The 24,024-nt window shown below is 47.4% G+C and overlaps 1 protein-coding gene across 3 annotated transcripts in view; it reads right to left on the bottom strand.

Moving 5' to 3' along the window:
* GFRA1 (GDNF family receptor alpha 1) overlaps positions 1-24,024 on the bottom strand; it is a 191,336-nt gene that overhangs the window by 15,140 nt on the left and 152,172 nt on the right. For all 3 annotated transcript variants that reach the window (XM_079136641.1, XM_079136643.1, XM_079136642.1), the window contains 3 exons: positions 20,051-20,160; positions 17,338-17,472; positions 13,277-13,458 (listed from right to left, as the gene is read on the bottom strand). In XM_079136641.1, coding sequence (XP_078992767.1) covers positions 13,277-13,458; positions 17,338-17,472; positions 20,051-20,160 — 427 coding nt within the window. The remainder of the gene's footprint in view (positions 1-13,276; positions 13,459-17,337; positions 17,473-20,050; positions 20,161-24,024) is intronic.

Raw genomic sequence — 24,024 nt, 5'->3', positions numbered from 1 at the left:
TCATACCTGAGGTCCCTGCAGTTGAGGAGCAGGCAGAGAATGGACACTTTGGTGGAAATGCCCATATGTCACCCCGATGCCCACAATCCCAATCTCTTCTCTAAATATCCTCATCCATGATGTGGTTCTACTAGGGCCTGAAACACGAGAGGCAGAGGGGGGAGTCTTTAGGTTGAATTTTATACCACAAGAGACCCAGGGCCATTTTCTTCCACATATGTGAATCCTAGGGCTTGCTCAGGAGCAAAGCCATTTATTCAGGGAGGCATGGTTGGTTAGAAGTCCTAAAGATAAAAGGTCAGTAGGGAATACAAGAAATTGGATTTATTTATAGTAGGTGATCTAAGTGTGCTCAGAGGTATTCTCCTAGGTTACCCAGAGCGAGAGAGCATATTTATAGCCAAGATATCCTCTTCCTTTTTATTAAGCATGTTTATTACCCAGCAATTGGGTTAAGCAATTGTCCAACTGCTGAATTACTGTCCTTCTGATGGGCTGCCCTCACTGCCCTCTGAACCACAGGTGCAAGTGGCCTAATGGCTCTTTCCAGAATGCACCGAGGGAGGTCAAGTCTTCTCATCCTCAGCCTTAAGTTGTTCCAATTTTTAAAGAAAAGTGGTGTAGATGCTAAGGGGAAGATATCATAAACGGGTGATCCTAAACACCTGGCTCAGCCCAAGGCCCACTTCTCCAGGGAAGCACACCTGGAGGAAGCCCAGGTTCATTTCCCAGATGAGTCTTAGGGTAAATGTCACTCAATGCCACCTTAGCACAGGTTCCTCCTATCCCACAGCCAGTGAAGACCACTTGTGAGGGCAAAACAGTGACAGAGACTATTGGGTGGGAGGATTCTTGTTTTAAACATTATACTTCTCCTAGGTAAGGTATTGCTCATCATTCCCACATGACAGATGACAACTCCAAGAACAAAGAAATTAAAGGACTTTCCTTCTTAGGCTGCAGGAAGATCTCAAAGTTGTTGAAGCAAGAAGCCTGGCCCTTTGGTATCATTGTTCCTAAGATGATCTATGTGCAACATTTTTTTCTAGAAGTCCACGGGATCAGATAAAGGGAATGAGGGGAAGGGAGGGGAATAGGAATGACAGTAGAATGAATTGGACATAACTTTCCCATCCTTGTGTATGGATACACAACCAGGGTAACGTCACTTCATGTACAACTGCAAGAATGGGATCCTAATGAGAATAAGTCATACTCCATGTATGTACCATATGTCAAAATACACTCTACTGTCATGTATATCTAAGAAGAACAATAACAGCAAAAAGACCCTCTTTCTCTTAAAAAAGCACCTCTGAGAATTCACCACCTCCCCGCTGGCCTAATGTCTGCATGATCCCTTGTCAAGCACCTGCATATTTAGTGCTGAATTTTCTTGAGCTATATTAGCTTAAGGTATGTCTGAAGGGGAGCCTCACCTTCTGCTCTCTGCAGGGCCATAGAGCCAGTAAGTGTAGCCCTCTGCCCCTGTTATAACACAGTGGTAATGGGATATGAACTGCACCCCAGAGAGGACAGAGCCCTGCCACATGGGATTTCCTTGACTGGTGTCATTTCTGTGAAACAGAAACAGGGCACTGAGTGAGAGCTGGTCTGTCCAAGAACCACACTGCACTCAAGGGCCCTGGGCCCCCAGTCCCCAGGGTGTGCCCCATGAGACCATGGTGGTGTGCTTGGCCCAGGGCCAGCATTTTTATTCAGTTTAGTGGATGGACAAGATATCCCTGGCAAATTCCAGAAATATAATAACACGAACTACATTTCTAATGACAACATGAGGCAGTGCCTTCTCTCCAATACTATATGCTAGCATTTTTATTACTTGAAATGATAGCATATAATTAAACTATAATGTAGGGTTCCCCTTTTTGCCTCTTGATTCACAGAATGGTGAAGTATGAGTTATTTGGAGGCGTTAATAAGAGACTCTGTTAGACTCAGAGCCGGGGTTGAGGTGGTTGATCAGGGGGTTGTCTGTAAAAAGAAAACCCTTGTCAAAAGAGAATCAATTTACTGCCTGCTCAGCTGAGCCTCTTCTGGCCTGGCTGGGCATCACCCTGTGCTTGGCAAATAGTTTTATTGTATCTATAGGATATTAGGGAGGAAAGTGTAAAAAAGGAAGATTGTAACTCAGAGACACAGCACCGGGTGTGTTTCAGAGGGCATCTGGCTACACTGTGGTTGAGAAAAATAGGTCCTGTGACCCACCTTTTGGAAAGGTGACATCTGGGTTCATTAAAGGTGTGCAATAGATTTTGATAAAAGCTATTTTTCTAAGTCATTAAATTGGTTTTTCAGGAACTTTACATTCTCCTTCATTTGAACAATTATTAAACTATAAAATAGAATTGCACAATTGCTAAAACCGTAATCTGAAATTTTACTGCCAGCTATAAAATGCTGTATTATTAACTATACCGAAGATGCTCAAGCCCATTACAACTTTTTAAATGAATTATAAAAACCCTTTACTGCTGATAAAATAATCTTAAATTACTGTATTATGTATTCTAACAATATGTTGAACCGAAGTTTGCGACAATGCAAACATGCCAATCACAACGAAATCATTACTTGAATTGAGCTTGCAGAAGCCCACCATCTGATAACAGCTGCTTCGTTGAGGCCGCCCAGCACCTGATGTCTGCAGGCTGGCTGGGACAGCTTGTCTCCCACAGCAGGTGCCTCTCCCGTGTTGTCTCCGACCACAGAACTAACCGAGAGTCACAGCCTCCAGGGTTTTATAAAGGCTGCACAGTGACACTTAGTAGGATCCTATGGATTAAGGAAAGGATAGTGACAACAGCAAATTTTTCCCTATGTCTCCCTGTGAGGTTTTAAAAATGTCAACTGTTCAATTTCTGAGCACCAACCACTTATACCTGACACTATGATAGAGGCGAGCCATGTAGGAACCCCAAGATCATATTCCCGTTTGTTGATGTCAGTTACAGCCTGCACACTTCCACTTCCAATTGGGTTTAAATTCACAATTGGAAATACATTTTGGCATGCTGGATCAATGGAGTAATACCCAATTTTGAGCTCTGAATTCAAGCACCCTCCTGGCTGAAGGACTTTGAAAACACCCTATAAGCAGTTATTTCAAAAAATGTTTCTACGACAGCCTCTTTCCTGCCAGGGCCGGTGTGGGTGGATTTTTGGGATGCACTTTCCCTCTGAGCTCATTTGCTGGCACCTGGAACCGGGAAGATTAAGTCCAAGGAGGTCACAGGCAGCTTCCATGCTGGGAAAAGCTGGGCCCACAACGCAGGCCCCAGAGCCACTTGGCAGCCTGGTTCAGGGCTCTGCTCTGAGGCTTCCAGGGGAGCCTAGAAGTAGTCTGAGTGGGGGGTCATGCAGCTTAGCAACACTTCTGCTGCCAGAAGAGCCCCCAAAGCTCATTGCTTTCAGGATAGGGAAATAAACTCCCTCTGATGGGAGGACATCATGTAAAGGAAACGCTGGGGATAGCCAAGGCTGGGGATTTTTTTTTTTTTTTTTAATGAGTCTAAAACAACAGTGGGTACTAGAAAATGTACCATAATATTATTTGGAAATGGTGCAAACCTTGTAAAGAGATGAAGCAAATAGCAGCAATAATGCACAGCCCAAGACTATTCTCTTAACCAAAAGACTCAGGGACAGCATCCACGTGGCCACGGCCATGTGACTTCGGTGAGCGCCAGGAGCCCAGCGTTGACATGTCTGGCACGGGACTCACACCCCCAAGCCCCTGACTCCCAATGCACCCCTATCCTTCAGCTCACGTGAGGAACCCCACTGCAGTTCAGTATCAACTCTTCTAGCTGCTGTGTCGGGGGCAAAAGTCTCCTTTGAGATGTCTCCAGCAGAGAATTTATCCAGGGTGCTAGGCAGGTGAATCCATGGCGCATGGTGTGATGCCCCCGGAGTCTGTGGGCACCTGCACAGCCCTGCCCTGAACTGAGTGGCGAGAAACAGCTCAAGCACTCAAGATAATGTCACCCATGGTACCGTCCATAGGTGCCACTCTCAGGGAAGAGAAAGTTCCCCAGTGGGGTTTCAGTAGCCTCTGGGAATGAATGTCTCCCAACCTCCCTCAGTTCAGAGGCTGAATCCCTGATGCCTAGTGTGCTCTCTAAGAGGAAGAGAAGCCCAAGCTCTCTCCCTCCTCCATGTGAAGACACCGCAAGAAGGTGGCCATTTAGGAAGAGGTGCCCCACCAGGGACCCAACTGCCTGCACCCAGATGGTGGACTTTCCAGCTTTGAGAATGATGAGAAGGAAATTGCTTCAGCCACCCCACGTGCTGTGTTTGCTGTGACAACTCACAGGGACTGGGACAAGAAGTAACCACAGCACTGCCCTTGAAGATTTAGTCCAAGGTACCAGTTTGCTCTGACACCTCCTCAGGCTTCATTTCCTATAAGGAAAGAACTGAGAGGAAGGAAAAGGGGGTCTTTGCAGAAGTCTTCCCTTCAGGATAACCACAGGCATTGTGCCCCCAAGGGACATCTGGCAATGCCTGGGGACATCTGATGTTGTCACACTGGGAGAAGGATGCTGCTGGTCTCTAGTGTGGAGGCGAGGATGTTGCTTAGCCTGCAACTCTCCAGTGCCAGCATGGAGCGAACCTGACCCCGGGGGAACTGGTCACTCACAGCCATGAGGTCACGAAACAGTCCTCGCAATTGCCATGGTTGGCGTAAGGGTGCACGGCCTACCTTCAGCAAAGAATGCCGGGGAAGCAAGTGACTTCCCGTGGAGAAGCTTCTGATTCGAAACTGCATTCTAGACCAGCACTGTGACAGGGCCTCATTCGTTTTCTTATCTATATCAGGTTTGCTCTACATGTGCAAAAATCCTACCAGGGGGCTGCCAAGAGCAGAAAACCCCCCGGGAAACAGGACTCACAGAGCAATTCATAACTCTGCCAGGAGTTCTTCTCTTGCTACTGAAGGTGGCATGAAGGGCGCCAGGGACATCTCAGTGCTGACAGCCCCTTGAAACCTATGTCACAGCCTTAACCAGGAGGCGGGACTTCCCTGAGCAGGCTTCACACGCAGGAATGCGACTCGTCCTTAATGACCCCATCTTACGCACGAGGAAACTGAGGCAGAGAGCATAAACAATGTGCCCAAAGTTTCACGGCTAATAAGTGATAAAGTAAACCTATGCTCAAAATTTCAATTTTGGTTTTGGGTGTATCTCTAGAATTAAAATTACATTTTAAAACAATCGACTCTGCTAGGCATTGTTGTATAATAAAGAATGTGACTGGCTTTGTTCCTGGTTCCCGAAAGATAACCTCTAAATCCTTGAAATTTCTGGAGTGACAGGCATGTCTTTGTTACTCAGAAGCCCTTGGCATCAGACCTCAGTGTATGTTAATGAGATGACTCAGGAAGGAAGCTGGTCACCAGGAAAACCAACCAAGGGACACAGAGTTGGGGCTTTGAGCCAGGGGAGGACAGCCTGACCTGATCTCCAGGGAGTGGAGAGTAGGCGTGAGGGTTCCTTCAGTCACGTGGTCAGCAATGCAGTCAATCGCGTCTACATAATGCAACCCAGTGACGACATGGAGCTTGGTGGTGCTTCTGGGCTGGTAACCACTTTCATGTGGCAAAAGAGTAACATGGCCTAATTCCATGGGGGGAGAGCACAGAAATCCCCTGACAGAGATCTCCCCGGCCTTGCCCTATGCATCTTTACCTGGCCCCGACTTGTATTCTTTACTTAAAACTGTTATCATAAGTATAGCACTTTCCTGAGTTTCTTGATCCAGTCTAGTGAATTCAATGTAAGGGGATCCTGCAGAGCCCCGAATCTATAACCAGCTGTTCCAAAGTGTAGGTAGCCTGGGAACCCTTGATGCATATAGCAGGTATCCAAAATGGATGGGGACTGTGCCCTCAGCCATGGTCCGACTCTAGCTCCAGGTGGCCAGCGTCGGAATTGAGTTGTACTGCCATACACCAGTTGGAGTAGGATAGGCCTCATTATTTTTCTTTATGCTAGTTTATGAACCAGTCAGCACTTCAATCTGCCAGATGTTCAACAAGAATTTAGGGACTGATTTAATCTATAGTGATGAATAATGTTATCCAGAAACAAAATGTTTAAAGTGCCCTGAGTTAGGTGATAGAGCGAAGGCATTGAAAACACAGAGGGTGAGGACAGTCACTTTGCTATTTCTCCTCCGCTGATCAAGCTTCTCTGTGCCTCAGGCCTCTTGTCTGAAAAATGGGGAGAATAATAGTATTGGCTTTCTGGGGTCACTGCAAACATTACTCACGGGAGGTCCTATGTGTTGCTTAGAGGCAGAGGTGATGTAAGTTATCAAAGCCAATTGTCCAGGAGTATGTTCTAGGTTAGATTGTTCACAATCAGTTTCACGTGGGGTCAGGACCACAGGTGGTGTGCGGCATTTCTCTATGCAGCATGCAAAAACTTGCTTATTAATATTTATGTACTGACTTTAATAGAGGAACACACTGAACCCACGATCTCACATATGATATTAATGGCTTCAGATGAGCTTTTACAAATGAGACTTTGAAGATAAACAGTAAGCACACAATCGGAGCCATGGAGCGCAGGTACAGAGAAGTTAGCAGAGCTTTGGGGCTCAGAGGCTGGGCTGCTTCTGATGCACTGTCTTTGCCACACTAGGAGGTTCCTGTTGACTATTCTGTCACTTCTCCCCAAGGTCGGCACTGGTTGGAAATGCTGCAAGACCTGGCAGACAGCGCACCCTGGTAACCAAGCCCCACAGAGAGCTGACAGTCCGCAGCTCTGAGAAGCTGTCAGGAGGGAACCCCAGGAGACGCCTGCTGGGTGCAGAGAGGTAGGATCTGCAGCAGCCCCAATCCCTGGAGACCTGGTCCTTTCTCTACTGTCTTTGATTTCCTTTCCTTCTTGGCCTGGGGTCCGAAGAATATTCTATGCCTTTCCTCCCTTCCTTCCATAGGACTTTCTGCACTGACATCTTAAAAATGCCAAGGTAATGTTCCTCAAACCCATCTTATTAATTAAGATGGCAAAATTTAAGAGCTCTGTCTTTCTAAGGCTCTGGGGCATCACATTGGTCATAAGAGTGAGGCTACTTCCCAAGCACCAAGGGTTGGCCAGTCCCTTTCATGTGTTTATGCTGTTTTTTAATGCTCACAAGAAACAGAAAACATGGGTAGGGCTTCACAGCAGAGTCTCAGAGAGGGTAAGACACATGCTCCAGGTCACACAGCACTGGGAGGGAGTCAGAATTCTCACTTAGGCTGTCCACTCTAGGTTAAAAGGAAAGCCTGAGGAAGTGCCCTTGGGGGCCAGTCCCACGCTCCTGGGAGGAGGGAGTAAGCAGCTCAGGCTCCCTACCAGGAGCTTGAGGTGGAAATAAGCACCCTCCCTCAGTCTCCAGGGTTGCTCTCCCACCAGGTCTCTTATGCAAAATCCCACCACCCTGGCCTCCCTCACAAGTGCCTCTTCTCCTCCGGTGGAAGATTAACGGGACGCCAAAGCACCCCATTGCTCTGCAAGCATAAATTGCAAGAAAAACATTTAGAATATTGATTAAGTGCTTCATGCTCGAAGATTTAAATTTACCTCCTGTATTTCCAGGATTAGCTGACATAATGGGGTCAGTCTGCCGGCACAAATGATTTACAGAACACCCATTGGCAGCTTTTCCTTTGAAAACTCAACACTTGAAATTTCACTTGGTCACAGCCAGTGGAGTCCCGGGTATTTAGCAGGTTTCCATAATCACCTTTCCGCCACCTCTAGACTTTTGGGGGTTTAGCTCCCGGCAAGGGTTTCAAAATCATTTCTGGTTTGGTCTGGCCCTATCTGGAACAAATGGACTTTGTTTGGGTCTAAATGAGGTCCCAGCGGTGGAGGAGGGGTAGGGCTGTCTACATATAGCTTATTTCCAATATTCTCATGCGGAATATGGAGGCATTAAAAGCTGACACCTTGCCTTCCCTCCACCCCTCCTACCTACTGCAAAACTGGGTTACATGCGGCCCAGGCTGCTGTACAAGAGGGACACTGTTCTGGGAAGAGAAGGAAAGGCTGGAGATTCTGCTGGGGCGTAGGAGGTGTGGACCTGGACTGAAATCCAGAGTCTGTTGCAGGTTTGCCATTCCAGGCAAATGCCCACCTCGAGTTCTCTGCTCCTCCGACACTCCAGCTACCCATCCCTGTGGCACACTCCTTAAGGATAAAGAGGTCTGACCACCAGAGAGCACCATCTGCCTGTTGGGGTCAGTGGTGGGGAGGGACCAACCTGGCACTGCTGATTTGGGCAAGGAAGCCAAGGCTGTCTACATGGATCCTGCCCTCATCTCTCCTAGACCAAGCCAGCTGCTTTGCTGGTTCCATTCTAGAATGTTCCTTCCTGTGAAAGTCCCATTAGGATGAAGGCAGCAGACCTAAACCCAAATCTGCAACTGCCACCCCTCCCTGTCCCACCTGCAAATGTGTTTTATTTGGCTCATGAAACAAAACAAAACAAAACAAACAAAACAAACCCTTGTGGCTCACGCTGGTCACGAGAACTCCTGCTGATGGGCTGGCAGCTGTCCTCTGGCTGTCCTGCCGGCCCTGGTTCTGAGTGCTTGTCCTGCGACCTGGCATGAGGTTTGCCAGGGAAAGGGTCTGAGGCAGGCAGAGACAGGGCAATGGGCCCTAGGCTTACTGCCCTCCCTGGGGAGCCAACCAATCCGGATGGAAAATATTTGTAAAAAACAAAACAAAAAAACCATCACCACCACCCACAACCAAAGCCCTGCATCTGTATTGAATGTGTACAGATTTCTTTCCTTGTCATTATTCTCAGAGCAATACAGTGTAACAACTATTTGCATAACATTTACATGATATTAAGTATTATAAGTAATTTATAGATGATTTAAAGAATATGGGATGATGTGTAGGATGTATGCAAATATTATGCCATTTTCTGTAAGGGGCTTGAGCACCCATGGACTTTGGTATCATTGGGGGGCTCCTGGAACTGGTCCCCTGCAGGTGACAAGGGACAACTGTACTCTGTCTGAACATGGAAACTGAGGTCTACAAATGCCACATTGAAATGTCCTCACGACAAGCTGTCAGAGTTAAGCGGGGTACCATGAGGCAAGAGGGGAGTGTTTCCAAGGCTGACTTACATCTCCAAGGATGTTTACTTTAAATAAGTGACAAGTACAGTCCATTTGTTTTAAATACCCTGAGCTTTTCCAGCTACCAGGCCACTCAAGTGTACCGATGATGAAGTTTAATTGGCAGAATTCTTAAGGTTTCTTTGTTTTTCATGTGACCACTTTATACCAGTCAGAGGAATTTGAGGACAATAGCTCAGCCTGGGTCAGGCTTGTTACTAATACGACTGCCAATTAATCCTGACATGGGCGCCTGGCGGGTTACCCCAAACCCGGTATTTTATCACCTCAGCGGGTTAGCACTTGGACACTTCCATGACATTTTATACTAATCAATCAACTTTCCTTTTTTAAAGCAGAGCCTGTCATAAGAGCCGCCCCATAACCACCATACCCAGGCCACCCATTCCCCAAACAGAGCTGCCTTAGGTGTGCTTGTCATAAAGCTCAAGACCGACTTTTGAAAATGTTTACCCTTATTTCTTCCCTTCCAAGGGGGAGATCTATCTCAAATGTTAAGACAGATATTCTAGTCCCCGAGAGTTTTCTCATATTATTGTATATTTTAAAATATTACAAGAGGGCACCTCTCATGGGAAGTGAACTTTAGAGTTGCCAGCGATGCTCAACTGTCTCCATATCTGTTACCCACAGAGCCCTGGCTGGTCTCAGGTGGTCTCTTCTGAGTCATGACACAGGCGGCTGTGACAAATGCCATTCTAAGGTATTTCTAGGACCCCCTGGCAGACGGTGACTCATCAGAAGACAGCCAGGCAGGCAGAGGAAGAGCAGCAGGAGGCTCCTGGAGTCCTGGGCTGGGCAAGAGCCCCGATCAGCCAGAGGGACCACGCTCATCGGGTGAAGACCCTTCACACTCATTCCTCTCAGTCCCCATGTCCCCTGCTCCAATTCTCTGGCCTCAAATGATCCTTTTATCTTCTTCATATAAGTCACCCTACAACAGGCCATCAAGCTACAAAAAGTTTTACTGTAAACTCTGAGTCCTTCCCATACACTCCCTCCAAGACCAGAGGCATGAAGAAACCCAGCGTAAAATACGAGCTTGGCATTATCTTCGGCCTGTCACTGGCCTTCAGGAGGAAACAGGGCACAGCTCTTTTGAATCCAGCTTTTCCCTTCCTCCTTGCCGTCTGTTCCTAACTCAAAGAGTCTTGGTTGCCCAAGAGCCATGGAATAAGACCAAAGCACACTGGTCTTCGGACCAGTCCGCTGAAGAAATACTGGGAGTTTTGCTAAGCCACTAGCTCCCCTCTGCCTCAGTTTCCTCAACTGTAAAGGGGAAAGATGTCCACCATACCCAACTCATGGGGCTGCTGTAAGGAGTAAAGGGGGAGAAGCATCCAGAATGTCTGAAGAATGAAGTACGCCACCTGCCTGTGCTAACTCCCACTAGTGTTCCCCACACGCCCCAATGCCCCAGCCCCGAGCAAGGCATAAAGGGACCATGTGGCCAAATGACGTGGGGTTGGGCATTCCATGGGACATTTTCCAAGGGTCATTCTAGAGCAGTCATCCTGCCTCACTTAATCCTCCGGATTCTAGCACCTGGTCACACTCTTGCTTGGACAAGGAAGCTGAGGCCTGGGGAGGCTGGCACACTTGCTGGTCCACAAGCTGAGCCACAAAGCCCACGTCTCAGGAGCCAGGTAAGGGTCTGCGGGAGCTTGGGGCCTCCCTTGGAGGCAGATGCTGTGCAGCCCACATGAACCACAGGGAAGAGAGGAGGGCTGCTCTAACCCAGCCAGCCCTCCCCCTCCACGCCCCCTCTGCCAAGAAGTTGAATGGCAGTCCTGGGATAAACACCAGGCTTCAATTTTACTTCGGGTCCTGTTTATGAAACAGAGTTCCTTCACTAACACAGGAAATGGAAAGGTACTGTTTCTTGGGAATAGATCTGGTGTGTTACTCAGCGTTGCCAGGGAAACCTGCGGCAGTACACAGTCCTCCCAGAGGGAAGGGGTGGCTGGGCAGATCTGTGTTGGAGGCACAGTACTGGCTCGGCTGTGTGGCCAAGTCAAGCCCTGCACCCGGGGAGTCCAAGTGATGGGGACAAGGCAGGGGCTGGGGACGCATCCTGTGGCCGAGAGCCTCTTCTCTGCTGATGTGGATTTTCACGAAGTTTCCGATGGTGACCAATCCAAGATGTTCTCTGTTAACCTAGTCCGACCATTGAAAAATGTGGACAGGCTGCATTGTACCTACTACTCTGAGTTCAGTGAGGAATGATTTTGTTGAAAGTTTCTGAACGCTCAGCTCCGCGTAGTTTCCGAAGCACGGAGGGACTTAACCAGCAGGCTGAAGGCAACCTCTGCATCTCCCCTGTGCACCTAGAAGTGCAGCAAGATGCCCGCGCTCCTGCGGCTGGAGCTCGCCTTCCTTGCTGATCAGAAACTACCGCTGGCCCAACCGCTATCACTTTATGATCACAGGGTCCTATGCTTCATCTGGACGCTCCTCTTTTCTGACACCAGAACCTGAGTGGACCCAGAGAGAACGAAGGCTGACCTGGGAGGAAGCAGGCACGGAGCCCTGCCAGCTCTGAAGAGATCTTGCTCCCTGCCCGATTCTAGATTGATTCTAGATCCCCAGCTGGCTGGGTAGGAGGCTCTTCCTATCTCTGTCTGGAGCTCAGGGCCCTGCTGCAGGCCGGAGCAGTTTAGATGTCACAGGATTAATCCCTAAGCCACCTCCTAGCTCTGGTGCTCTATGCACAGTGCTTTGAAATGGCAAGGGCTCAGGAAATGCCTTAGAAATCTGAAGGACTTCAGGTTGACCCTGGGCTGTGGGGTTTCCCGTCTGCCTTCTCCTGAGATTTTGTGTGAGTGTCTCTGAGACTGTGCCTTGGGATGGGGACGGGGATCTAGGAGAACCAAAAGCTCAGATGAAGGGCATAAAGGAAGAAGACAGAGCCACTGGGAGTGAGGAGATAGAAAAGAAATCAGAAGAAGTAGAGACACTGGCCAGCACTTCCTAGGGAACCAGGAGGCTGTGGGGCAAGATGGGATGTGGCAAAGGGGCCTTTTTTGGTGGGGAAGGTGATGGGGAATGTACTCCAGTGACAGTGTGAGGTGACAGCACAGTGCTTTACACACAGGCTATGACAATATCCTTATCGCCAGCAGGAGTCACCACGGGGTCACCACCACTAACCAAAAACTACTAAAGGTACAACCATGAAAGAACGGATGCCCCGTCCTGCTTCTGTGGCCCCCAGCTCTGCGGACTTGAAGAGTGTCACTTCTCTGGTGGGGTGAGCCCTTGTCCTCCAGTGAGAACGAGGCTACAGAATCACAGTGAGAGTGCTTCTCCCACAGCCGCTAGGTGGATGTCATCCAAAGCGGTGAAAGGTGTGAGAACTCTCCGTAGACACACAAATGACTAAGGTCTTGCCAAACAGCTGAATGCTTAACTATCACTAGGAACCATCAGTTAAAAAGGCAGAATAAACACTCTGCTTTGGACTGCAGGTAGGAAGTCACCACTTATAAGTAGTTGTGGGTCTGCCCTCCTAGACCTGGAGTCTCCCCCAAGAAGTTTCTTGACCCTTCGGCACATGCTGGGTTTTGCAGAGCAGTACATGGTTCCTCTTGCTGTTGGAGAATATGAGCTTCTGCTTCCTAAAGGCGCGGCCTGTCTAGGACTCCACACTTGACCAGTGACACTCTGGCTAACTTTCAGAGACAGTCAAGCACTCCATGGGACACATAAATGCCCACGACGGTTACAAACCCCAGAGTGCCCCATCTCAGTGTGCTGCTGCTTTACAGAGAACACGGAATCGGTGTCATGAATAGTCGGCCTAACTGTACCGCCACGCCGACAAAACCTTAGGGGTGCATCTGCATAGACCTCTCACTTTACAGGGCCAGACACAAGTGCCTTGGCCAATGTCACATGCCCTGTAAACGGCAGAGTCAGTTTCATGATCCACCTTCCTCTCTACTGTATGAGATGTCCCTATCTCCATTTATGTTTAAAAATGCAGTTTCAAAATTCACTTCTAAGAAGCATTTGCCATCTCTTTTGTGCGTTCCAGAAAATGAATCCACGTGCCCCCCAGAAGTGAATGCCAACAGGAACTCTAGACTTGGTTCTCACCTGCAAATTCGCACAAGGCGGTAAAACATGCGTGGGGATTTCGTTCTCAGAGCCTGCTGGCCCCAGGGGCTTGTTCTTGACCCGAAAGGCTGTGGTGGTGGCGGCAGTGGTGGTCTGTACGGGGAGGGCTGGCTGCCACACAGTCACATCGGAGCCATTGCCAAAGGCTTGAATTGCATTTTCTGCAGTAAAACAGGAGGAAATCCAATTTCAAAGTCAAGCAGCAAATGTAACAGGATACACACAGTCAGAGAAGCACACGAGAAATTCTGATTACGGCACTGAACTTCTCTGAACTAAACCCACCCACCCATCTACCCCCTGCATGTACTAAGAGCCAGTCTTTGGGACCAGGTGCCCCAAAATCAATTCAGCCATTAAACACTGAGCTGGACACTTAGCCACACACAACACTTAGCCATGCACAACGAATATTTATTGTGCTTCTATTTATGTGCCAGGTGCTGAGCAAGAGCTTCGCCTTGAAATACTCATCTCTCAAGCCCTTTGAAATCCAGCCTCAGACCTGATACTTGGGATCCTAACTGCCATTTTTCCAAGAAGGTCCTTACACTTTGTCAAAATTCTATACTAAAAGCAAATTAATTAGTGCCTTTTTCTTTTAATCATGAGACTGGGGCAACTCAGTGGCAATTCAACTAATTTGGCAGGCAAATGCAGCCAGTTTCTTTAAAAGAAAAATCTACCCCAAACCTCATCAATATCTAGTGAAAATTTAAGTAAGATTATTTTTTCCTTTCTGCTCCCAGTCTTCCAAACAAAATCTGCATAATTAGATAGGAGCAGCCCTGTTTAAATGAAAAGTTTAAAATGTAAAACTTTAAAAGCCTATTACAATTTCATGGGATTAGATTGTTTTTATGGCAAGAGTAAATTGGTTATGTGTTTTCCCCTCCCCAAGATGAATAAAAAACAGTTTTTAATCAGGCCTTCAGGGATTTGGCCTGGATTTAGGATTTTTTTTTTTTTATTTCATATTCATTGTATAAGAAATCAAACTCCTTCATTTGGGACCTGAATGTGCAAATTGTTAATCTACAACTCTTAGTTGGCATTTTTCTATATACAAGACAGAATAATTCAGGCCTAATCTTTCCCTTAGAAGGGACATTTTGTTCTCAAATTGTTATCTGTAAGTTTGGCAAATTGGAAGCTTGTTTCCTGTGTAACTTTACACTTTGGGGGACTGTAAGAAATAGTTTCGAATTAATATAAGTGCTATTTTTATGCTTCCAGTCACACTCCATGGCTTAACTGGTGAGCGGAAGGTTGAGACGGGGTGCACAAGGACTAGTTTCCTTCGATGACCCCAGAACCACAGTAAAAACCTACTTTTACTTGTTAGGATGCAAAGATTCAAGAGATTCCCGCCGTTTGTTGAAGCTTCACCCAGTGTGCCTGCCCTGGCCCCCTTCACTTGCTCATTCGCTCAGTCAAATGTTACTGCAATATCCACCAAGTGCCAGGCCCTACCAAGTGCCACGTGCGAGACACACAGCCACGAACAGCAGGAACAAAAGGCACAAGTCCTTCCCCAACCGAATTTCTGGCTGTAAATCAGAAGTACAGCAACAGAGTAAAGTTTGTAACACAGAGATGGTGAGGGGGGCACGAAAAAGACAGAAGCAAGGGGGTTGGGGAGTGAGGAGCACGGGGGAGGGAAGAGAAGTGGATATTTAGATAAAGTGGTCCAGGGAGGTTATGTGGAGGAGGGGGAGAGGAAGGAGGAGGGGAGGAGAAGAAGGAGGAGAAGAAGAGGAGGAAGAGGAGGAGGAAGAGGAGAAGGGGAAAGGAGGAGGAGGAGAGGAAAAGGAGAAGAGGAGAGGAGGAGGAGGGGTAAGGAGAGGGAGGAGGAAAGGAGGAGGAGGGAGGGGAAGGAGAGGAGGAGGGAGGGGGAGGAGGAGGAGAGGAGGAGGAAGGGGGAGGGGAGGGGAGGGGGAGGGGAGGGGAGGAGGAGGACGGGGAGGAGGAGGAAGGGAGAGGGGGAGGAGAAGAGGAAAAGGGGGCAGGAGGAGGATGTCTGAATAAAGTCTTGAGAGACCACCTGCATCCCATTCTCCTCTCTTCCCCTTACATGCACTTGGCTTAAAAGTAACTGTTTCCTTCTCCCAAACTAGAAGTAAACAATTGGTTGCAGTTGTGTTGCTGGCTGGGGAATTTGTGAGAGGTTTGGCTTAATCTGAAGATAGCAGAACGGGGTTTCTTCTTACAGGTCAGAATTGATCAATTTTAATTCCTTCTGGTTTAGGGCCTTATACAAGGACTGAATTCACAAGTCCTCTGTCTTTGGTGCTCTGTGCTCCATCTAATCCAAGTATAAGTGGAATGACTGAAAGATTCTGGCCCTCGTTGCAGACCAAATGCATTTATTTTTTATTGAAAAGTCATCAGCAATAAGATACCAGACTAGTCTACCTTTCACCAAAATGTTATTAAGCAGGGGCAACTTTAATTTCTCGGTGAGGGAAAAGTTTTCTAGTCAGCGTGAGTAAAATCTTTCCTCGTGCTGACTCTTGTCATTCCCTTGTCTTCATTATGCTTCGCATCCACCAGAAGAGTGCAAGATGCAATACCTCCACACAGGATCCCAATTCTGTGGGTCTGAATTTCACTTATGAATCCAAAAGCTTCTTTCATTTTTAGGAGGACCAGAGAAACTAATTCCAGTCACATTATTTGAACTGCATTTTTGTGGGCAGATGACTTATGCTTTTCTCTTCAGTAAGGGAAATGAGGAGAGTGTTTTAGATTAACACTCAAAAGCTGTTTTGTAGTACATGGTAAATTGTTGGCTAATTCTTAAAAAAAAAAAAAAAAAAAAATCAGTCAACATCCAGCAGAGCATCATGGAGAAATTGTCACTCGAGGACAAGTCTCTCAGCGGGATGGCGGAACTTGATTCCCAGAAATTGGATCCACCCCTCCCAACAGGAAGTCAGACCTGAGCTCTAATGTTCAGGATTCTGTTCTTGTCCAACAGGTCTTTCAATACCGTGCATGAACAAGGCTCTCAGGAGACGGGGGCTGCATAAGAAACCAGGCCTTGGGTCCCAACTCTGTCACAGATTGTCTATGTGAATGCCAGGCTTTTACTCAGCTGAAAGATGGATAGACGGATGTAATAATTCCTATGCCTCCTAGGATCCTCGTGCATGAGAGAATGCATGAATTACACTCCCTGTAGCATGAGTTTGAACACACAGAACACATAAACAGTGGCTGTCACAAGAGTGAGTGCAATTTTCAAATATCTCAGTTGGATCATCACCAACGGTGATTCAGGTATACATGAGGGAGACTGGGAACTGGGCTTTCGGAGTTTGATGGATGCCCATTGTTCACATTCATTTCTATATTCCTGTCCCTGTGGGAAACAAGCTTCCAAATTGCCTAAAGGACACTGTGATAATAACCAACTCTGCTTCCCAGCAGGAACCCCGCCCCTCCACCCACCGGTGCTTATCTGGTCTCCTGAGATCCCCGACATGGCTAGTCTCCTGGGTGCATCGCCAGCTTTCCCCACTCAAGATCTGCTGCTTATGCTCCGAGCCAAGCCTGAAAATCCGAGGGGCTATCGATGTCAACATTCTAATTTTTCCCGGAGAGTCCTTGGAGGCCTATCCCCATCCAATTTGTCTGAGCTTCTCACATTGTATATTCCGCCCAGGTTTTCAGAACCTTGGGAACGGACTCTCAGCTGGCTGCCAAGATCAAAATTTGATCTGCGGATAGAAGCGTTCTTTCCCACATCATGTATCCTCGGTCATTTCAATCTCTTGATCTCTCAGGCTTCTGGATCCACAGTCTTGGCAGCACCAGCTTCATAATCTGCACAGTTGTCTGCTGCATGCATCACGGAGCATGGTCAAGAGGAGCTGGATTTACCACCAGGGACCAAGAAAAGGTACAGAGAGAGGGAAAGAGAGGGGGAGAGGAAGAGAGATGGATGGCAGACAGGAGAAATAAGAAGGTCCGGCTCGACCCTGGGGAGCGAAGCATGTGTGCGTGTTCGCATGCTTCTGATTTTTTTTGAAACTCACTAAGACACGTATTATCCTTGAAGAAGTTCAGAAATTTGGAGCACTCTTCCAGATCATTCCCACTATTGCTGCAGTCACACCAGGGGGCCACGCTAAGGCTGCTGGAGTCTATGTAGTTGGGGGTCATGACGGTACCTGAAAAAGTAAAAACAAGACATGTCATTTTCCTGTGATGATATGGAATTCTCTGGAAAGACACAAATGTGCCTCTGACAGAGGATGTGGATAATTACAAACACGGTGTTTGCTGAATGGGAAATTATGTTAAGCAGTGAATTTTCTTGGTAATTTGTCTTGAACACATAAAACAATTCACACGTTTACTTAAAAAAATTATAACAGAACTCCTTAAGCTGCATTTAGGATATGTTTTTCCCTGCACAAATGGTATGGATGTTGTGGAGCAGGAGAGAATTAACTTGGAATGCACGAGTTGCCAAATCCCCTGCGTTTTCTTGAAAATGTCATTAATCTTCATAAATAGATAGCACTGGGTATGCGTATCTTAAAGATCCTTTTAGGGCTTTGAATCCACTTCCCTCAGAAGCGGATTCTGCAGAGTAACCCACAGAAGCTCAGAAGCCTTCAACAGGCTCTGCTGCATCCCAGATGTACACAAATGTAGGCAGCAAGGTTCCTGTGCACCAGATCCTTACTGACTAGTCTTCCAAGCTGCAAAAGAATTGGAAACAAACAGTGGAAATTCTCTGAGCCAAGGGCTCCTAGAGTATTGTCTCCAGGGTCCTCAGAGAAATGCCGGGTGGTCCCTCCTGCTACATCTTGTGGGATTCACGACTTTCTGGTGAGGTCTGGATCGGCACAAACACACAGTGCATTTATATTTAATACAACCCAAATGTCTTCCCCCTGGGTGGCTTGCACCAGGCAATGCCCGCTCAGGCCAAGACACTTTCTGCTTTTAGACATTTTCAAGGAAGTACAAAGTCATAGGTGGTCAGTAAATCCTTAGGATGGACCTGGTTCACAGATAGAAAAACAATTTTCAAAGCGCCTCTGGGTCAAGGGCAGATTGTTTTTGCCCTACATTCCTTGCTGACTTGGATTGAATACAACCCAATGTCCCTTGCAGGAGAACTCAGCCTACAGCATGGAGGGAGATCTACCTCCACTGAGAAAGCAACGGCTGCCCCCACAAGCTGAGTGAGGTGGTTAAGGTCACTGCATGCCTGGGACTGTAATGGATCCCTGATTCATGGAGAAGCAGGAACAAGCTTTGTGCAGAAAGAAGTTAGGATCCAATGACCCAGAAACCCACGAGGAGGGAGAGATTCAGACCCAAGAGAGAAATAAATTTTGACCTGCAGAACACACTGCCTCTACCACTTTTTCCTCCATTTCATTCTCTTCAGGCTTGCTCGGGGTTGCACACCTAAGGATGACCTCAAGGAAGTGCTGGCAGCACCCAATCCTGGCCACCTGCGGCACTCAATGAGCGTGTTCTCTTGGAAGGACACAGACTCCGGTTAACAGCAATCAGGTCTGGGAGCAAGGCTGTAGATATTTCCTGTTTTCTTCTGTTGGCTTCTCTGGTTTTGTCTTTTTAATTTTTTCTTTAACAAATGAGTATATGCTAATTACTTCTGTATTTTCTCTTGTTATTTGTATAATTCCATATTTGATAAGTAATCTCTAGGAGAGACTAACTTTGTTAAGAGAAGGAGAGTGAGAATCCAAAGCTGGCATACTGACTTAAGGAAGGTCAGACCAAGGACATCTGTGCATACCTGGGGAGGTACAGCCCAGGGACTACGGGTCCCTTTCCAAAAGGCTGGGGTGACAGGTGTGCCAAGAACAGTGACACCCTGCATTCAATCCCACTGCTGATTCTCCCAAACTCTCCTGCCGGAGACACTCAGCTGATGATGGGTTTGGTCTGTGCTGTCGTGCTGGGTGGGAGGTTCTTCCTGCTGTTGATGTGCGTGACCCTAACACAGGTGCCTGGCAGGAAGGCACACCTGCGCTGAGCCATTACACTTTGACAACTGTGACTTCTCTCACCCTTCCCAGCCTTCACTCTGTGTTCCTTCTCAAATGCCAGCCATGGCAGAGCCCTGACACCCGGGCTTCTGCCATCTCTGGGGCCTGGGACTCTGGCCTTTCCTCTTGCTGGCCCCATTTATCCTGGGGTACAAGTTTGGCCTTCTCTTCCAACCCTGGGTGCCTTGTTTAAAGGCACTGTTCCCTTGAATGCTGAGAGAACATGGTTCACTTAAAGCCTCTGGTCTCAAAAGACAGAGAGTACTGCTTCTGCCATGAAGTAGAATCATCTAAGGGGACACGATGCCCCCTGCACATTGGGAGCTGAATTACCAAGAACACTAATGACAAGAAGCACCTGGGATTTAGGGATTTTATTTTCAAAGGGCCATTTCTGAGAATCAGCTTTTCAGATTTTCCCGCATTGAATGACTTCTTCTGCCCCTGAGTTCCCTGACTCCGTGAGCTCTGCGGGACTTGCTCCCTCTTCCAGGGCCAGTCTTTCCTCCTACTCCTCGTTCTGCATGGTCAGTTCCCCAACAGGGACCTTCACTTGCCTTTGTGCTTGGTGAGTCCCAAAGGGCCTATCGTCAAAACCCCAGCACAGGGGCTACTGGGAGATTTTCACCCATGCAGATGCCACCAGGCTACTGTGGAAAGGGTGTGGGCATTACGAAGCTGCTTCTCCCCCATCCCTCTCCCCGGCTCCTCTTACCAATCAGCCCCGAGTAGGCCAGGAGGCAGTCTGCGTAGTTCTCTTTCAGACAGCTGCTGACAGACCTTGACTCCGGCTGGCAGTTGGTAAAAAAATCTGCAAGGCGAGATCTACAATAGAAAGGCAAAGATGTGCTTTTAAAGATCCTCAGTCCCTGGGCTGGGAAGGGGTGTAGGAGAGAGGGTGGTTAATGGGTGTGGCGAGGAAGAAAAGTTGCTAATGTTCTATCACAGCAGCATAACAATGGTTGACCACAATTGATTGTGTATTTCAAAATAGCTAGTCCTAGAGAGGGTTTTGAATGTTCTTCTTGCAAGGAAATAATGAATGTTTGAGGTGATGGATGTGTCCATTAACCTGATCTGATCATTACATGGATGCATGTATTGAAATATCACACTGAATCCCATAAATAGGTACAATACATGTCAATTACATGTGAAAATACATATATTAAGGAGCTGGGGCTATAGCTCAATGGTACAGAGCTTGCCTAGCATGTGTGAGGCCCTGGGTTCCACCCCCAGCATGGTAAAAAGTAATACATATATGTATGTATTTTTGTATATATATACATTTACATATATAATACATATATTGAGAAAAATTCTTACACACACACGAATAAACCTAAGACTGGATTGAATAACTTTCCTTGATTCCTTTGTTGAGAAGCCACTCTCCACACATACACACACACGCACACACACACAGAAAACATGAACTATTAAAACACTGGCATCCTTTCTACACAACCTCCCAACTGTCCCCCACGCTCCCCCAACCCTCAACCACCTGTGTGTATCTGCTTATTTGGAGAGAAGTCTTTAGAGCCTATAACTGGAGAATCCAGAGGCTTTGAAGTTTCCATTCAATATTTATTTCTGACTAGACTTATTTGCATCTTTAGGAAATGTGCTTCTCCACACACTCACCGGAGATCCACAGTGGGAAAATATTTACTTTATACAGAAACATGTTCCTGGCATCAAAATAGGATCCTACAGCCCATCTGCTCCCATAATTCCTCCTGGCTTGAAGAAGGCATGTTTCTGTCTTGTAAGTCCTCCCAGGGCCCAGCGGGAAGTGATTTATCCTGGCCCAGTGGCACTGAGGAGCTCTCTTTGGGGAACAAAGTGAAGGGCACGAGGGCAGTGGGGCTTGCTGAGGGCACGGTGGGCCTGTGTTTGGAGCTGTGTCTGCACCTTGGGAACTGTCCAGGGGCTGGCGCAGTCCACCCGGAAGCCCTGGGTGGCAAGGAAGTTGCAGAGATCCAGAAGCGGAGAGGTCACAGATGCACTAGTCTGGGGAGGAAGAGGGCTTTTTGTGGCCAGTTAGCTATTTCTCAGTCTGAAGAGGGTGTTGTTGGAGAAATCCTGAATGAGAACTGGACCACCTCTGGGGTCATCTCAGTAGACAGCAGCTCCATTTCTATGGGAGGACTCAATGGACTTTGGGAGAATTTAAATTACCCGACAATTATGGGAGACAATGGGAGGCTGTCTGGGTTTTCTTGTCTTTAGATCACAGAGCTGGCTACTGACATATCCAGTGCTATTTTTACTACTTTCCACCCAAGAAACTGTATCTGCTTGGCATACTCAGACTCTATGATACCAAAAAGCTTGGGTTGGTGGGGCTCAGCAGGGCAGGGTGTGTGGAGAATCACAAAGGTTTATAAAGACCTGTAGGAAGCATATCTACATCCCTTTCCTACAATTTTACCTAGAAGCAGCATTCCAAAGCCTGAGAACTGGTCCGAGTTCACCGTATACCACACAGCATGCATGATGTTCCTGTAGATCTCTTCTTGAACCCGCTACCCAGGTGCACCTGAGCGACCTTATCTACAGCAATCTGGGGAGCTCTGAGTATTCTGGGTGCCTGGCCCATCAGTAAGTCCCTGTGGCAGGTCCCAGAGGTCTGCTTTATTTTCTTTGCATGGTGGCTGATACTTCTTAGGCCCTTTATAAAGTTTCCTGATCAGGGCCACTCGCTGAAGCTAAGTGGCTTGGCAAAATCCTCCCAATGAAGCTTGCCTGTGAGCAGGTGTGTTCGCCTGGATCTCAAGCATAGCCTGTACCTCGCTGGTGTTTTCTGCCTTTAACTGAATACATGAAAGGATACAAAACCTGGCTATTTTCTTTTGCCTAGTTAAAGAATTTGTTTTTCAGAGGAAATCCCTAAAGATGGCTCAGGCTTACCCAGCTGACACCGATGGCATGCAGCTTGGATTGAGTATTAATTTCAGAAGAATTTTCCTGGTCATGAAAGTTAATGATCTAGCAGTACTGGGCTTCTAACGCTGCAAAGGCCAAGTGCAGTCCAGGCAGCTGGGCTCCAGCTCTGCATACAACCTGGCCGCTGAACAGCTCTGACCTGGCAGTCCCACATTCCTGGTCTGTCCCTCTGAGACAAGGCTCCTGTTTCTCAGAGTCTCTTGAGCAGACTATTAAACGAACAACAGTGTGATGCGGATTACTGTCCTTGGGCGTAGGGCTAATGCCACCAGACTCATTTCGCTTAACAACCTCAGAATTGACTCACAATTGGACTCTGGAATGAAAGGCTAATTGAGTCAGTCTGTTGCAGAAAGCAGAGTCCCGATCGGGAGGATAAAATGAAAATACAGAGCTCCGAGCAGAACTCTGGACGGCTGCATTTTGAGAGGAGAGGGTAGGCATGGATCCCAACCCTAAGAACACAGCTGGTGGATGGGAAGAGTGAGCACCAGGAGGGAGCATGGCTACAATGTTCACATTTCCAGAACTCTACCACATTTGGCCTGCCTCCTGGGTATTTATGTTTGGAGCCATGGTGATCTCATTACGAGATTCCCATTTTACAGGAGGAAAAACTAAAGTAAGAAGTATACATAGTGTTGTGCTGGAGCCAGCTCATTACTGACTGGTGGCTCAATTTGGAAGAATTTTGCAAGTTGGTTAACATCACAGTGGGGTTTGAAAGTGCCAGGGCAGGAGCATATTTTATACCATGGCAAATGGCAAATGCTACAAAGCAGGGATGCGTGGAGTTCCCAGGGAACACATTGTTAACTGTCAACTGGCACAATTCTGAAGAGCCAGCATGACATAGCCAATCCCACAGATGAAGCATGTGTCATGTCAAGAAGTTGAGTCCCAGCCCTCCTGGGACAGGCTTCCTGTCCTAGTGCCATGGTGCCGGGTGAAATGGTGTGGTACCAGTTAGCCTCCAGTGTCTGGTACTTTCTACAGAGTGAAACCAGTGACCCCCAGTCCCAACATTCTTCCGTCTCAGTCTTCCTACAGTAAGTACAGTGCCAAGGGTTCCCTGTTTTGACAAAGCAGCCGGGATCTTCTGTCCCAGTGACTGAATGATGTGTCAAGTACTTGTGATATAATGATGAAAAAGGCCCTGAACTTGGACTTAAATACTCTGCAGGCCAGAGGCCAACAGAAACAAGAAAAGGATTAAAATAGTACAGTGGCTAGTTCTTGATAAAAGGTAAGGAAGGCTGCTAATATAAATAAGGCCAAATACGAAGGAAGAATTCAGTAGTTGTTCGGTAGCTTTTACAAACCTTATATTTCTTTCCTGACAACTCTAATGAGGTGCGGTACTATTATTTTATTATCCGAATTGTACATTCAAGTAAACCAAGTCTTAAAAAGGCTAGACTAGAGGAAAATGGAACAGTAGATCAAGGATTTAAAGCCACACTTCTGACTCCACCACTTAAGCTCCCAACATTCCATGGTTACAGAAGGTGATTTCAGAAAGGCGTTGATCTGGGGACTAAGGAGAGACGGGAGAGGATCTGTCAGGTAAAGGTGGAGGAGGGTGAGCAGGTAGAAGGAAGTACCATAGGATAAAGTAATCATCTCAGGTCACAATTATGGAGTATCTGTTTTGCCAAGAATGGCCTGAAGTGTCTGACCCGTATGCATCTAGCCCTCATGACAACCTTGCTAGGTGAGGCTAGCAGCCCCATG

Source organism: Sciurus vulgaris (assembly GCF_902686455.1).
Source record: "Sciurus vulgaris genome assembly, chromosome: 4".
Classification (NCBI taxonomy): Eukaryota; Metazoa; Chordata; class Mammalia; order Rodentia; family Sciuridae; genus Sciurus; species Sciurus vulgaris.
The sequence above is the reverse complement of the archived record's forward strand: the minus strand, read 5'-3'. Positions and strand labels throughout refer to the sequence as shown.